At 40.3% G+C, this 13521-nt stretch overlaps 2 protein-coding genes across 2 annotated transcripts; both read right to left on the minus strand.

The window, feature by feature from the left end:
* Nucleotides 1-2613: 2613 nt before the first annotated feature.
* Nucleotides 2614-4532, minus strand: LOC106598364 (trypsin-1-like). The gene is made up of 6 exons (XM_045718693.1): nucleotides 4469-4532; nucleotides 4138-4288; nucleotides 3752-4002; nucleotides 3399-3535; nucleotides 2964-3065; nucleotides 2614-2782 (listed from the first exon to the last, which is right to left on the minus strand). The coding sequence occupies exons 1-6, from the start codon at nucleotides 4506-4508 to the stop codon at nucleotides 2735-2737; spliced, it is 729 nt and encodes a 242-aa protein (XP_045574649.1). The 5' UTR covers nucleotides 4509-4532; the 3' UTR covers nucleotides 2614-2734.
* Nucleotides 4533-11598: 7066 nt separating this feature from the next.
* Nucleotides 11599-13521, minus strand: trp-i (trypsin I). The gene is given in 6 exon segments (NM_001126232.1): nucleotides 11599-11773; nucleotides 11955-12056; nucleotides 12404-12540; nucleotides 12759-13009; nucleotides 13145-13295; nucleotides 13476-13521. Coding segments are annotated over 6 exon segments (729 nt in total). The 5' UTR covers nucleotides 13516-13521; the 3' UTR covers nucleotides 11599-11725.

Here is a 13521-nt window from a genome sequence, read left to right on the forward strand (position 1 = left end):
TGTATTTGACAGCTTTAATGCAGTTGCACCTCCAACAACACCAAAACAACCAGCGACTATGCCGATGTCTGCTAAAGTGGATCTGATTGAATAGAGCCCTTAGCGTTTTTACTACATGAGTGGGCATTTAAGTTGTTGGTGAAATATGCTACAAGTGTGATTACCAATTTATTATCATTGATTGGTAATGCCTGACCTGTGTCTATAAATTCCTGTCTGTCACGTGAACTGATTGAGATGGTGGTTGCTTATAGAGATTAAAGTCACGTTTTATATCGCTCCTGTATGCTGCCTCTGTCTGATCTTATCTTTCATTATAGTTGACGTTCCAGCCTTCAAACCCCCTTAAAGGTGCCTAACACTATTGAACACATGTTAATAGCATACTGTAGCAGCAATATAAAATGTGTATACAAAAGACACTCTTCAATGAATATAGTTCATTTTGATTTATTGGAGCATTGGAGAAAATACAAAGTTGTAACCATTTTTATGCATCAGGTGATCACTTCTCTCTGACATTTACACAGGCATAGCCCCATAAAACCAATAATTAATGTTGCCACATGGAGTTATGGAAAATATGAACATGTCTATGACATTTCTAATAGAAAGATGTTTATACTGAGAAATAATTCCTCCTAACAGTTTACAAGGTTAAATGGATAGTTCACCCAAATTAAGAATGAACATAATCCTAATGATTTGTAGAGAGAGTAGTCTGTGCAGTCAGATAATCTGTATTCTGTGGAGCCAGAGAATCAGCAACCCAAGTTTTCTTTGATATGTTCCCAATTAGAATACTTGATAGCCAGAAAATAAATGGGACTGGTAGGACCCTCTTTTAACATGCTCTATCTGGTCAACTGAAAATCAATACTTTCTTGACATTATCAGCATACATTGTGTATTCAGACTTATCCCTTATAGTTTATTGAAGCCTTAAAAACACCTACAGTACATGTACATTAGAAGTGCTTAACCTCTCCAGCGTCTCATCCCGTCAGCGGGATCAAAATCCAGCGAAAAATCATATCGCCAATTAGCATTAAAAAAAAATCATTTTTTTTTTTTTATAGATACACCTCTCCTGAATCGACCCACGTCGTCCGATTTCAAAAAGGTTTTACAGGAAAAGCAAATCATTAGATTATGTTAGATGAGTCCATCGTAAAAAGCAGCTTCATAGCCATTTTCCGACCAACCACTTGCATCACATATAATCAAAAAACAGCTAAATGCAGCACTAACCTTTTACAAACTTCATCAGATGGCACCCCTAGGACATCATGTTATACAATGCATGCATTCTTTTGTTCAATAAAGGTCATATTTATATATAAAAACAGCATTTTACATCGGCGTCTGACGTTGACTAAATAATTTCCCCTCAAATGCGTCCCGGTAAACAATGCTACAATTCCCTAAATTACTATCCGATAACGATTTTTTAAATTTATATTGTCAATCTAACATTTATAGATGAATATCTCTTGAGAACACCTGTCATACCAGATTTTAAATTAACTTTACTGGGTAATCACACTTTGCGATAAAAGGAGATGCGATACTCAGAAAATGAGCTAATATACAGAGCTCGGCGCCATCTTGGAAACAATCGCATGTCACATCTCATCTTGTATAATATTGTCAATAATCACCTACCTTTAGTTGTCTTCATCAGAAAGCATCCCAGGTCCACAACAGATGTATTTTCGGTCAAAAAGTCCATACTTCACGTTCCATTAGCCTGCTGTTGGTAGCGCGTCCTATGGCTCTCTCCAAGCGCAGGGCTGAAGTTCCGGATAAAATGAGATTCTCCCGCCTGTAGGTTCGTTCAAACATGTCAAACGTTGTAAAACATTCATCTTCAGGGCCTGTAACACCAAGAGAGCCAATAAGATTCGAGGGGGATGATTTCATTGCCTTTAAAACCGTTTCCAAAGGTGGGGGTAGACATGGCCGCCGGCGTCATAATGGTTATGGCCCATCCCCTGTGACCAATTTCCAACGCGTCTCATTCACTGAGTTTCGACTGTATAAGGCTCAAACCACTGTGAAAAGACTGGCAACATCTAGTGGAAGCAATAGGAAGTGCTCACTGAACCATGGTTAACGGTGTGATTTATAGGGAAAGATGAGAAGTCGAGTCCACAATTCTGAATTCCACTTCCTGTTTCAATCGGTCTCGGGGTTTTGACTGCCATTTGAGTTCTGTTATACTCACAGACACCATTCAAACAGTTTTAGAAACTTTAGGGTGTTTTCTATCCATATATAATAAGTATATGCATGCCCTAGCTTCTGAGTTTGATTAGTAGGCCGTTGAAAATGGGAACGATTTTTTTTCAAAATGCGCTGTGGCGCCCCCTATCCTAGGGTATCCTCAAGAGGTTTTAAGCTGTTATAATTACAGCATTTATGAACCAACACAAATTGAGACATTCCACTTGCAATCAACACTCCTTTGATGACATACAGAACATACTATTGCACTACTACATTCATGAACATGTGTTCTATGCTGCATGCATGTAAGAAGTACCTTCTACAGTTTATTCATTTTAATAGTTGTATAGTTTTATACCTAGAGAATAGACACAGTAACTAAAATTATGTTAAATGCTTTATTTGTCATTAGTATTTAATGTCCAGCGCATAAGGTGGATATTGAACTGCACAGGATGTTGTAGAGTTGTGGGACCGTGCTGGAGGACCGAAGCTAGGATCAGACTTAGTAGGAGGCCATGGTGCTGGTCAGCCAGTCATTGAAGATGCAAACCTGGAGGAAGAGAAGAAGAGAGACATTAGTGGACACACTCAATGGGAGGCAACATGAGAACCATCAATCAATGTTTTATAGACAATGTCTTTTTCCTTCAGAAAACCAAGGGATATCACAGTGATGTATGTATTTTCATGTTTTCCTCAAACACAACAGGAAAACCGGTTTTCTGTCTTACCTTGGCGTAGACACCGGGGTTACCGGGCTCAGCACATCCGTAACCCCAGGACACAACACCCTGGAGCTCACCATTGCACACCACAGGGCCACCAGAGTCACCCTGAGAGAGAGAGAGAGAGATAAAGAGAGAGAAAGATTGAGAGATCGAGATAGGAAGGGAGAGAGAGAAATAAAGAGAGAGAGAAAGAAAGAAAGAGAGAAAGATTGAGAGAGAGAGAGAGATAGAGGAAGGGAGAGAGAGAGAGAGAGAGAGAGAGAGAGAGAGAGAGAGAGAGAGAGAGAGAGAGAGAGAGAGAGAGAGAGAGAAAGAAGGGAGACAAGTGATATGAACTGGTTATTTCATTCTCAATTTCTAATCAATTGAAAAAGTACATTTAAAGTCATCATTGGTACCACTGAATTGAGGTCAGTGTGGTAAGTACGTGGTAAGTACCTGGCAAGAGTCCTTGCCTCCCTCCAGGTATCCAGCACAGAACATGGCGTTGGTGATCTTGCCAGGGTAGGAGTTGTTACAGTCGCTGTAGGACAGGATGGGGATGTTCAGGCACTGCAGCTTGTTGCTGTCAGCAGCTGTAAGGAGGGGGATAGAGAGAGAGAGAGAGAGAGAGAGAGAGAGAGAAGGATGGAGGGAGGGAGGGAGGAAGGTTGAAGGAGGAGAGTTATAGTTAGACATAATAACAGTGTTTTTAATAGTAGGTCTACATTTGCTATGCCTGTAAACACACTCAGTCACCATGTCAATGACCAACTGGCACATGTAACCTTTGACCCAGGTTCTGCACTCACTGGAGCTCATGGTGTTGCCCCATCCAGAGACGGTACACATGGTGCCAGCGGGGGCACAGCTGGTGGGCAGAGCAACAGGCTGCACGTAGGTGTTGAGGGTGGCGGGTTTGCTCAGTTTGATCAGCATGATGTCATTATCGATGTTGTAGGAGCTGTAGTTGGGGTGACGGATCACGCGGGATGAAGAGATGAACTGCTCGCTACCTTCAGTCACCTTGATGTTGTGCTCGCCCAGACGCACCTCCACACGGCTGAAAGAGAGAGAGTTCATGTGAATGTGGAGTTCACTTGTGTCCTTTAGTTTTGTAAAAGTTAAGCTTATCAAGTTGTTGCTAGTTGTTATTGACTCAATATGTTGCTAGTAGTTCAAATGGTAGGCTACTTACGACTTGTAGCAGTGAGCAGCAGACACAACCCAGTTCTCATTGACCAAGGAGCCACCACAGAAGTGGTATCCAGAGTTCAGAGACACCTGGTGGGCCTGGGAGTAGGCCTTGCACTCATACCCTCCGACGATCTTGTCGTCCTCTGTGGCGACTGTATACAGAGAGTAGGCACATTCTTAGCTATATTACCTCAGCTTTTGAGATGGAAAAGCATAGCACTATGATAAAACAACAACAACATATTTCTTAATAACGTCAAAGAAACACATTTGTGATGTTAGTATCATTAAAACAGTCCTGTTCTTTATTCTATGATCATTACTATACTCACAAGCGGCTCCAATGAGCAGAACGAAGACCAGAGAAATCATGGTTGCTGTATGATCCTGTCGGTGAAAGGGGTTCATCTGCACCCCTGGTATATATGCGGAATCGGGTGTGCCGCCCCGTTTAATGGAACTGTTTGATTGGTCAGGTGAAATCCAATCAGAGGCAAAAGGTGCACTGCCAAGGTCAGCATTATGACCCAGCAGTTTCCATCATGGTGTGGTATGAAGTTGACCCTAAAGGCAGCAGAAAGCTAAATATATGTTGTCATTAGTCCCAGTACATTTAAGTGCAGGTTATTGATGTCTGGATTTGATTGAATTTCTTACAGGAGACAGTGATAAATGTACAGTACACTACAACTGCCAGTTTGAGATGACCAGTATTCTATGCAGTTCAGACTGTATGTTGACCTTAACATGACTGCAACACAGCTGTGTGGTTCACACATTGGTGTTCTCTTGGAAAAGTTGACAAACACAGCTTTGCTGCTCACAAGGCCAAATTTAGCTTTGTAAACAAGTAAACTGGGTTTAAGGGGTTTTGTTGGAAAGTCATTCAAGGCTGTCTTAAAATTTGACTTTGAATACCTTAGGGCCATGAGTTCTTTACATAAGTTATACTGTATGTAGTTAGTATACAGTAAAACACTCAAAATAAGCACACACTTGGGTAGTGTAATGTATTATATTAGGTATGAATATACCTTGACAGTAGATTAAAGTCTACACCCTGTCTCAACTCTAATCTTACCCATAACCACAGATTCAACCCTAAACCTAGCTTCATGTCCAAGTCTCTGCTCAACCCCAAATCTAACAAAAACTTCACTTCCACATCACTGCTCAACCCTAACCCTCAACCCTAACTAACCCTAGCTTCATGTCCACATCACTGCTCAACCCAAACCCTAACCCTCAACCCTAACCGTAACCCTAGCTTCATGTCAACATCCTGGCTCAACCCTAACCCTAGCTTCATGTCCACATGTCCACACCCCAGCTCAACCCTTAACCCCAACTAATTTTGTCCAGATCACGACTCAACCCTAACCCTTAACTCTAACTTCATGTCAACATCCCAGCTCAAATCTAGCCCAATACGTTTACCAACCTCAATTTGAAATATTGTTGTTGAGTAGAGATATTGAGTTAAGTCAGAATAATACAAGAATAATACATGTATCCATCTCTCAAAATAACAAGTTTACCCAACTGAAAATAATTAAATCAATCAATCAGTTTATCCAAATCATAATAAACATTTAACATACTCATAATAACTTAATTTGTCTCAACCGTAACCGAAGCCTCAACACTAACACTAAAACCAACCGTAACCCCAGCTTTATGTTCAACCCAGGCATGTGTTAAGTATGACAAAAATGGTACTGTACTAAATTACCAGCTAAAAAAAGTTGTGATTACGGTGGCCCAGAGGGCGATTTCCATATATATGGATTGTGCTGCATGAGTTTTTCGTCTATAAATGGTCACACCCATATTGATCAGGCAACACCCAGCAAACAGGAGCAAACATGCCTCAAAGGCTGTTGAAAAACGGTGCACACCATTTTGAGGAAACATCTGGTTCAGTACAAACAGTCACATAACATAGCAACTGTTGAAGCGAACTGAACTCAACCTAGCTCACTTCAAACCCCAAGATTTGTCCAGAGTCATAATTTTGTTAGCATGTTACCATGTACCAGTAGCCAAAAGGATTTTGTCTCATTAGAACATAACAGAATGTGTTCAATAGTATACTGTAGCAGCAATACACAGTTGAAGTTGGAAGTTTACATACACTTAGGTTAGAGTCATTAAAACCCGTTTTTCAACCACTCCACAAATTTCTTGTTAACAAACTATAGTTTTGGCAAATTGGTTAGGACATCTACTTTGTGCATGACACAAGTAATTTGTCCAACAATTGTTTAGAGACAGATTATTTCACTTATAATTCACTGTATCACAATTCCAGTGGGTCAGAAGTTTACATAAACTAAGTTGACTGTGCCTTTAAACAGCTTGAAAAAGTCCAGAAAATTATGTCACAGTTTTATAAGCTTCTGATAGGCTAATTTACATCATTTTAGTCAATTGGAGCTGTACCTGTGGATGTATTTCAAGGCCTACCTTCAAACTCAGTGCCTCTTTGCTTGACATGTTGGGAAAATCAAAAGAAATCAGCCAGATAAAAATTGTAGACCTCTAAAAGTCTGGTTCATCGTTGGGAACAATTTCCCAAAAGCCTGAAGATACCATGTTCACCTGTACAAACAATAGTACGCAAGCATAAACACCATGGGACCACGCAGCCGTCATACCCCGCTCAGGAAGGAGACGCATTCTGTCTCCTAGAGATGAACGTACTTTGGTGTGAAAAGTGCAAATAAATCCCAGAACAACAGCAAAGGACCTTGTGAAGATGCTGGAGGAAACAGGTATAAAAGTATCTATATCCACAGTAAAACGAGTCCTATATCAACATAACCTGAAAGGCCACTCAGCAAGGAAGAAGCCACTGCTCCAAAACCGCCATAAAAAAGCCAGACTACGGTTTTCAACTGCACATGGGAACAAAGATTGTATTTTTTTGAGAAATGTCCTTTGGTCTGATGAAACAAATATTGAACTGTTTGGCCATAATGACCATCGTTATGTTGGGAGGAAAAAGGGGGAGGCTTGTAATCCGAAGAACGGGGGTGGCAGCATCATGTTGTGGGGGTGCTTTGCTGCAGGGACTGGTGCACTTCACAAAATTGCTGGCATCATGAGGAACAAAAATTATGTGGATATATTGAAGCAACATCTCAAGACATCAGTAAGGAAGTTAAAGCTTGGTTGCAAATTGGGTGGCAAGTAGCCAAGTGGTTAGAGTGTTGGAATGGTAACCGAAAAGGTTGCAAGATCGAATCCCTGAGTTGACAAGGTAAAAATCTGTCATTCTTCCCCTGAACAAGGCAGTTAACCCACTTCCGAGGCCGTCATTGAAAATAAAAAAAAATTCTTAACTGACTTGCCTAGTTAAATAAAGGTAAAATATATATATATATATTTTTTTTTAATGGGTCTTCCAAATGGACAATGACCCCGAGCATACTTCCAAAGGTGTTGTAAAATGGCTTAAGGTATTGGAGTGGCCATCACAAAAACTTGACCTCAATCCTATAGAAAGTTTGTGGGCAGAACTGAAAAAGCGTGTGCGAGCAAGGAGGCCTACAAACCTGACTCAGTTACATCAGCTCTGTCAGGAGGAGTGGGCCAAAATTCACCCAACTTATTGTGAGAAGCTTGTGGAAGGCTACCCAAAATGTTTGACCCAAGTTAAACAATTTAAAGGCAGTGCTACCAAATACTAATTGAGTGTATGTACACTTCTGACCCACAGGGAATGTGATGAAAGAAATAAAAGCTGAAAGAAATATTTCTCTCTACTATTATTCTGACATTTCACATTCTTAAAAAAAAAGTGGTGATCCTGACCTAAGACAGGGAATTTTTACTAGGATTAAATGTCAGGAATTGTGAAAAGCTGAGTTTAAATGTATTTGGCTAAGGTGTATGTAAACTTCTGACTTCAACTGTATAACTGCTGTATACAGAAGACTCACCCTATAAAGACTTCATTTGGATTTAATAGAGCAATGGGAAAAAAGCATAGCAGTTGTAACACTAAGTCTCATAACATATCAGTTCTCTCTGAAATATACTCAAGCATATAACAACATAGAATACATAACTAATGTGTGTACTTACCGTGCCTGGGAAAAGCATTTTCTCCCTTTCTAATTTTCTCTATTTTTGCATATTGTTGATACTGAATGTTATCAGTTCTTCAACCAAAACCTAATATTAGACAAAGGGAACTTGAGTTACAAATAACAAAAAAATATATACTTATTTATTTAATTCACAAAGTTATGCAACTCCCAATTTGCCTGTGTGAAAAAGTAATTGCCCCTTAAACTCAATAACTGGTTCTGCTTTAGCTGCAATGACTGCAACCAAATGCTTCCTGTAGTTGTTGATCAGTCTCTAACATCGCTGTGGAGGAATTTTGGCTTACTCTTGCATAGAGAACTGCTTTCATTCAGTGACTTGTGTGGGTTTGAACTGCTTGTTTCAAGTCTTGTCACAGCATCTCAATTGGGATTAGGTATAGATTTTGACTAGGCCCTTGCAAAACTTCAAATTTGTTGCTTTTTAACCATTTTCATGTAGACTTGATTGTGTGTTTGGATCATTGTCTTGCTGCATAACCCAGCTGTGCTTCAGCTTTAGTTCGCAGACGGAATGCCTGACATTCTCCTGTAGAATTCTCTGATACAGAGCAGAATTCATGGCTACTTCTATTAAGGCAAGTCCTGAGGAGCAAAGCTTCCCCAAACCATCACACTAACACCACCATGCTTGACCGTTGGTATGAGGTTCTTACTGTGGAATGTAGTGTTTGGTTTTCGCCAGACATAACGGGACCCATCTCATCCAAAAAGTTGACTCAACTTTGCCAAAAAGCACCTGGATGATCATCAAGACTCTTGGAAGAATGTTCTAAGGAAAGATGAGCCAAAAGTCTAACTTTTTGGATGACAGTGATCCAAAACACACAAAGTCTAAATGAAAATGGCTAAAAATCAACAGATTTGAAGTTTTGGAATATTCTGGTCAAAGTCCAGACCTGTCGCTGAGTTAAAGCAGTTCTGCAAGGAAGAGTGGGCCAAACTTCCTCCACAGCGATGTGAGAGACTGATCAACAACTACAGGAAGTGTTTGGTTGGAGTCATTGCAGCTAAAGGTGGCACAACCAGTTATTGAGTGTAAGGGGGCAATCACTTTTTCACACAGGGACATTGGGTGTTGCATAACATTGCTAGTGAAAGAAGTATGTAATTGGTGTGTGGTTTGTTCACTCAGGTTCCCTTTATCTAATATTAGGTTTGTGGTTAAAGATGTGATAACAGTCAGTATCAAAAATATGCAAAATTAGAGAAAATTCCAAAGGGGGCAAGTACGTTTTCACGGCACTGTATTGATTTATGGAATGATCATAATATGAAGATTCCAATAGAACGATGTTTATAGTGAAATTCCTCCTAAGAGTTTAAAAGGTTAAAGGAAATAGTTCACACAAATTGCAAATGAACTTTAACTTAAAGATTGCTATGGAAAGTAGTAAATTGCCTTTAAAAAGCTAAATTATCGACAGAGCAATTTGCTTGTCGACAATCTCGGCCTATCTTTTGGTGATATGCAGTGTGTTACAATTACATTGTTTACAAACAATGGAGTAAAATGAACTTATGTTAAATAAAGGTTAAATAAATAAATAAAAATGTTTGCTTTCTGAAGGGGTACGACAGATTAACCTTTTACCACAGTGGGCTAAATCAGTGTCAAGCAGACTGTTTCTTGGTAGTCTTAAACAAATCTACTTTGAAACAAAGGTATACACCTCAGACATATGGTTATGGACTTAAAAAAAGAAGACACCCGTACCATGAGTTGTGTTGCTACCAAAATACTATGTAGTGCAACATGAATATGGTTAGATCTTACATAATGTTTTACACCGAGCAAAAATATAAACTGTGACATCCACTTGGTTTCCCTAAAGAAACAGACATTGAGTCTATAAAACAGATTGATGGTTCTCATGTTTCCTCCCATTGAGTGTGTCCCTTAATGTCTTGAAGAGTATTACTAGGGTTGACTAGATTACTAGATATAGAGTTGAAATGTATTCCATTTTGAGTTTGAATCCCAATATTACACTTTAAATACATCACAGAATACTGAAATATAACAAAATTGTTTTACATAGAAACACCGGATATTCGGCATTTAAAAAAATAGAATGTTGAAAAGTATTAATAGCATTCCACCCATGAGGCCGCTAGAGGGCGCTTTGGTCATTCGATTATAGGAATCTGAGCTCCGGAGGCATTTATAAGTTATACTCAGGACCGGTTCTAGGCATAAGCAATGTAAGTGGTCGTTTAAGGCCCCCAACCGCTAGGGGGGCCCCCGACCACAAAAACAAACACATTTGATTTATTTTTGATTTTTTGGGTGTAACTCAGTCAGGGTCTCAAATTACTATTGAGAGTAAGAATAGTAGAATACACCAGTTGCAATAAAAAAAAATGTGGCTGTGCATCAGCAGTTTTTCTATTGTTATGTCAGTCCCTGACAGTCACTCAATTAGCCATTCCATTTGACTGACCCTGACCCTGAGCATAGCCATGTCAGTAAAACAGTTTTAGATTGTTATTTGATCTAGCCAGCTATTTAAACTTGTAGTAATCATGGTCGAATACCAACCGGACACGCAGGGCATGTACCCAGGCGTCCTGACCTCCACGTGGCTCCTATTGATATATACTCAATATATTTTTTATTATGATTATTATAAAAGAATTCTACATCAGCTTTAATGTTGCAGATAAATTGTGGCTTCCATCAATATAATTGTCTATATCATAACCCACATATATGTTTTTATAAAAACACTCAAATGTTTTGCTGCGAGGTGGTGGGCACCCCCCCAACCACATCTTGCATAGGGCTCCAAAAAGGCTAGAGCCGGCCCTAGCAACACTCTTCAAGACATTAGGGGACACACTCAATTGGAGGCAACATGAGAACCATCAATCTGTTTTATAGACTTAATGTCTTTTTCTTTAGGGAAACCAAGTGGATGTCACAGTTTATATTTTTGCTCAGTGTAAAACATTATGTAAGATCTAACCATATTCATGTTGCACTACATAGTGTTTCAGTAGCAACACAACTCTCAGAGACAGTACTCTAAATGGGTATGAAGGAGGAACAATTATGCCACACTTTTAACATCCCTACATCAGCTATTGTGAGCAGCAACGCATCAATACACAACTATAGAAACAAATCAATGTAATCAATAATGTTCCTTGTTGTATCGATAAAAAAATGGTTAAGGTAGGGTACCATGACACAATAAGAAAAACGGTATATTCTTGATCCATACTTTAACAATTTGCTGGTGGTTACTAGTTTCTCTAGTGTTTACTAGTAATACTACTTGACATGAGGAGATAGAAAGACCTTTACAAAGTGAGAGTACAAACACAACAGCAAAAAAGTATTTAGTGTTACATTTTTTATTTATCATAAACATAAATAATGTCTAGTCTCCCGTACAAAAGGTGGATGTTGATCTGGAACGGGATGTTGTAGAGTTGTGGGACCGTGCTGGAGGACCGAAGCTAGGATCAGACTTAGTAGGAGGCCATGGTGCTGGTCAGCCAGTCATTGAAGATGCAAACCTGGAGGAAGAGAAGAAGAGAGACATTAGTGGACACACTCAATGGGAGGCAACATGAGAACCATCAATCAATGTTTTATAGACAATGTATTTTTCCTTCAGAAAACCAAGGGATATCACAGTGATGTATGTATTTTCATGTTTTCCTCAAACACAACAGGAAAACCGGTTTTCTGTCTTACCTTGGCGTAGACACCGGGGTTACCGGGCTCAGCACATCCGTAACCCCAGGACACAACACCCTGGAGCTCACCATTGCACACCACAGGGCCACCAGAGTCACCCTGAGAGAGAGAGAGAGAGATAAAGAGAGAGAAAGATTGAGAGATCGAGATAGGAAGGGAGAGAGAGAGAGAAATAAAGAGAGAGAGAAAGAAAGAAAGAGAGAAAGATTGAGAGAGAGAGAGAGATAGAGGAAGGGAGAGAGAGAGAGAGAGAGAGAGAGAGATAGAGGAAGAGAGAGAGAGAGAGAGAGAGAGAGAGAGAGAGAGAGAGAGAGAGAGAAAGAAGGGAGACAAGTGATATGAACTGGTTATTTCATTCTCAATTTCTAATCAATTGAAAAAGTACATTTAAAGTCATCATTGGTACCACTGAATTGAGGTCAGTGTGGTAAGTACGTGGTAAGTACCTGGCAAGAGTCCTTGCCTCCCTCCAGGTATCCAGCACAGAACATGGCGTTGGTGATCATGCCAGGGTAGGAGTTGTTACAGTCGCTGTAGGACAGGATGGGGATGTTCAGGCACTGCAGCTTGTTGCTGTCAGCAGCTGTAAGGAGGGGGATAGAGAGAGAGAGAGAGAGAGAGAGAGAGAGAAGGATGGAGGGAGGGAGGGAGGGAGGAAGGTTGAAGGAGGAGAGTTATAGTTAGACATAATAACAGTGTTTTTAATAGTAGGTCTACATTTGCTATGCCTGTAAACACACTCAGTCACCATGTCAATGACCAACTGGCACATGTAACCTTTGACCCAGGTTCTGCACTCACTGGAGCTCATGGTGTTGCCCCATCCAGAGACGGTACACATGGTGCCAGCGGGGGCACAGCTGGTGGGCAGAGCAACAGGCTGCACGTAGGTGTTGAGGGTGGCGGGTTTGCTCAGTTTGATCAGCATGATGTCATTATCGATGTTGTAGGAGCTGTAGTTGGGGTGACGGATCACGCGGGATGAAGAGATGAACTGCTCGCTACCTTCAGTCACCTTGATGTTGTGCTCGCCCAGACGCACCTCCACACGGCTGAAAGAGAGAGAGTTCATGTGAATGTGGAGTTCACTTGTGTCCTTTAGTTTTGTAAAAGTTAAGCTTATCAAGTTGTTGCTAGTTGTTATTGACTCAATATGTTGCTAGTAGTTCAAATGGTAGGCTACTTACGACTTGTAGCAGTGAGCAGCAGACACAACCCAGTTCTCATTGACCAAGGAGCCACCACAGAAGTGGTATCCAGAGTTCAGAGACACCTGGTGGGCCTGGGAGTAGGCCTTGCACTCATACCCTCCGACGATCTTGTCGTCCTCTGTGGCGACTGTATACAGAGAGTAGGCACATTCTTAGCTATATTACCTCAGCTTTTGAGATGGAAAAGCATAGCACTATGATAAAACAACAACAACATATTTCTTAATAACGTCAAAGAAACACATTTGTGATGTTAGTATCATTAAAACAGTCCTGTTCTTTATTCTATGATCATTACTATACTCACAAGCGGCTCCAATGAGCAGAACGAAGACCAGAGAAATCATGGTTGC

This window comes from Salmo salar, chromosome ssa05 (genome assembly GCF_905237065.1).
Source record: "Salmo salar chromosome ssa05, Ssal_v3.1, whole genome shotgun sequence".
NCBI classification, from domain to species: Eukaryota; Metazoa; Chordata; class Actinopteri; order Salmoniformes; family Salmonidae; genus Salmo; species Salmo salar.

Bases quoted from the DNA above. Each gene is read 5' to 3' on its own strand.
- LOC106598364 (XM_045718693.1), bottom strand. From the start codon at position 4,508: ATGATTTCTCTGGTCTTCGTTCTGCTCATTGGAGCCGCTT. The intron at 4,289-4,468 runs GTGAGTATAGTA...CTCTGTATACAG, and splicing joins TCTGCTCATTGGAGCCGCTT to TCGCCACAGAGGACGACAAG. The intron at 3,536-3,751 runs GTGAGTGCAGAA...CCCTCCTTACAG, and splicing joins GGGCAACACCATGAGCTCCA to CTGCTGACAGCAACAAGCTG.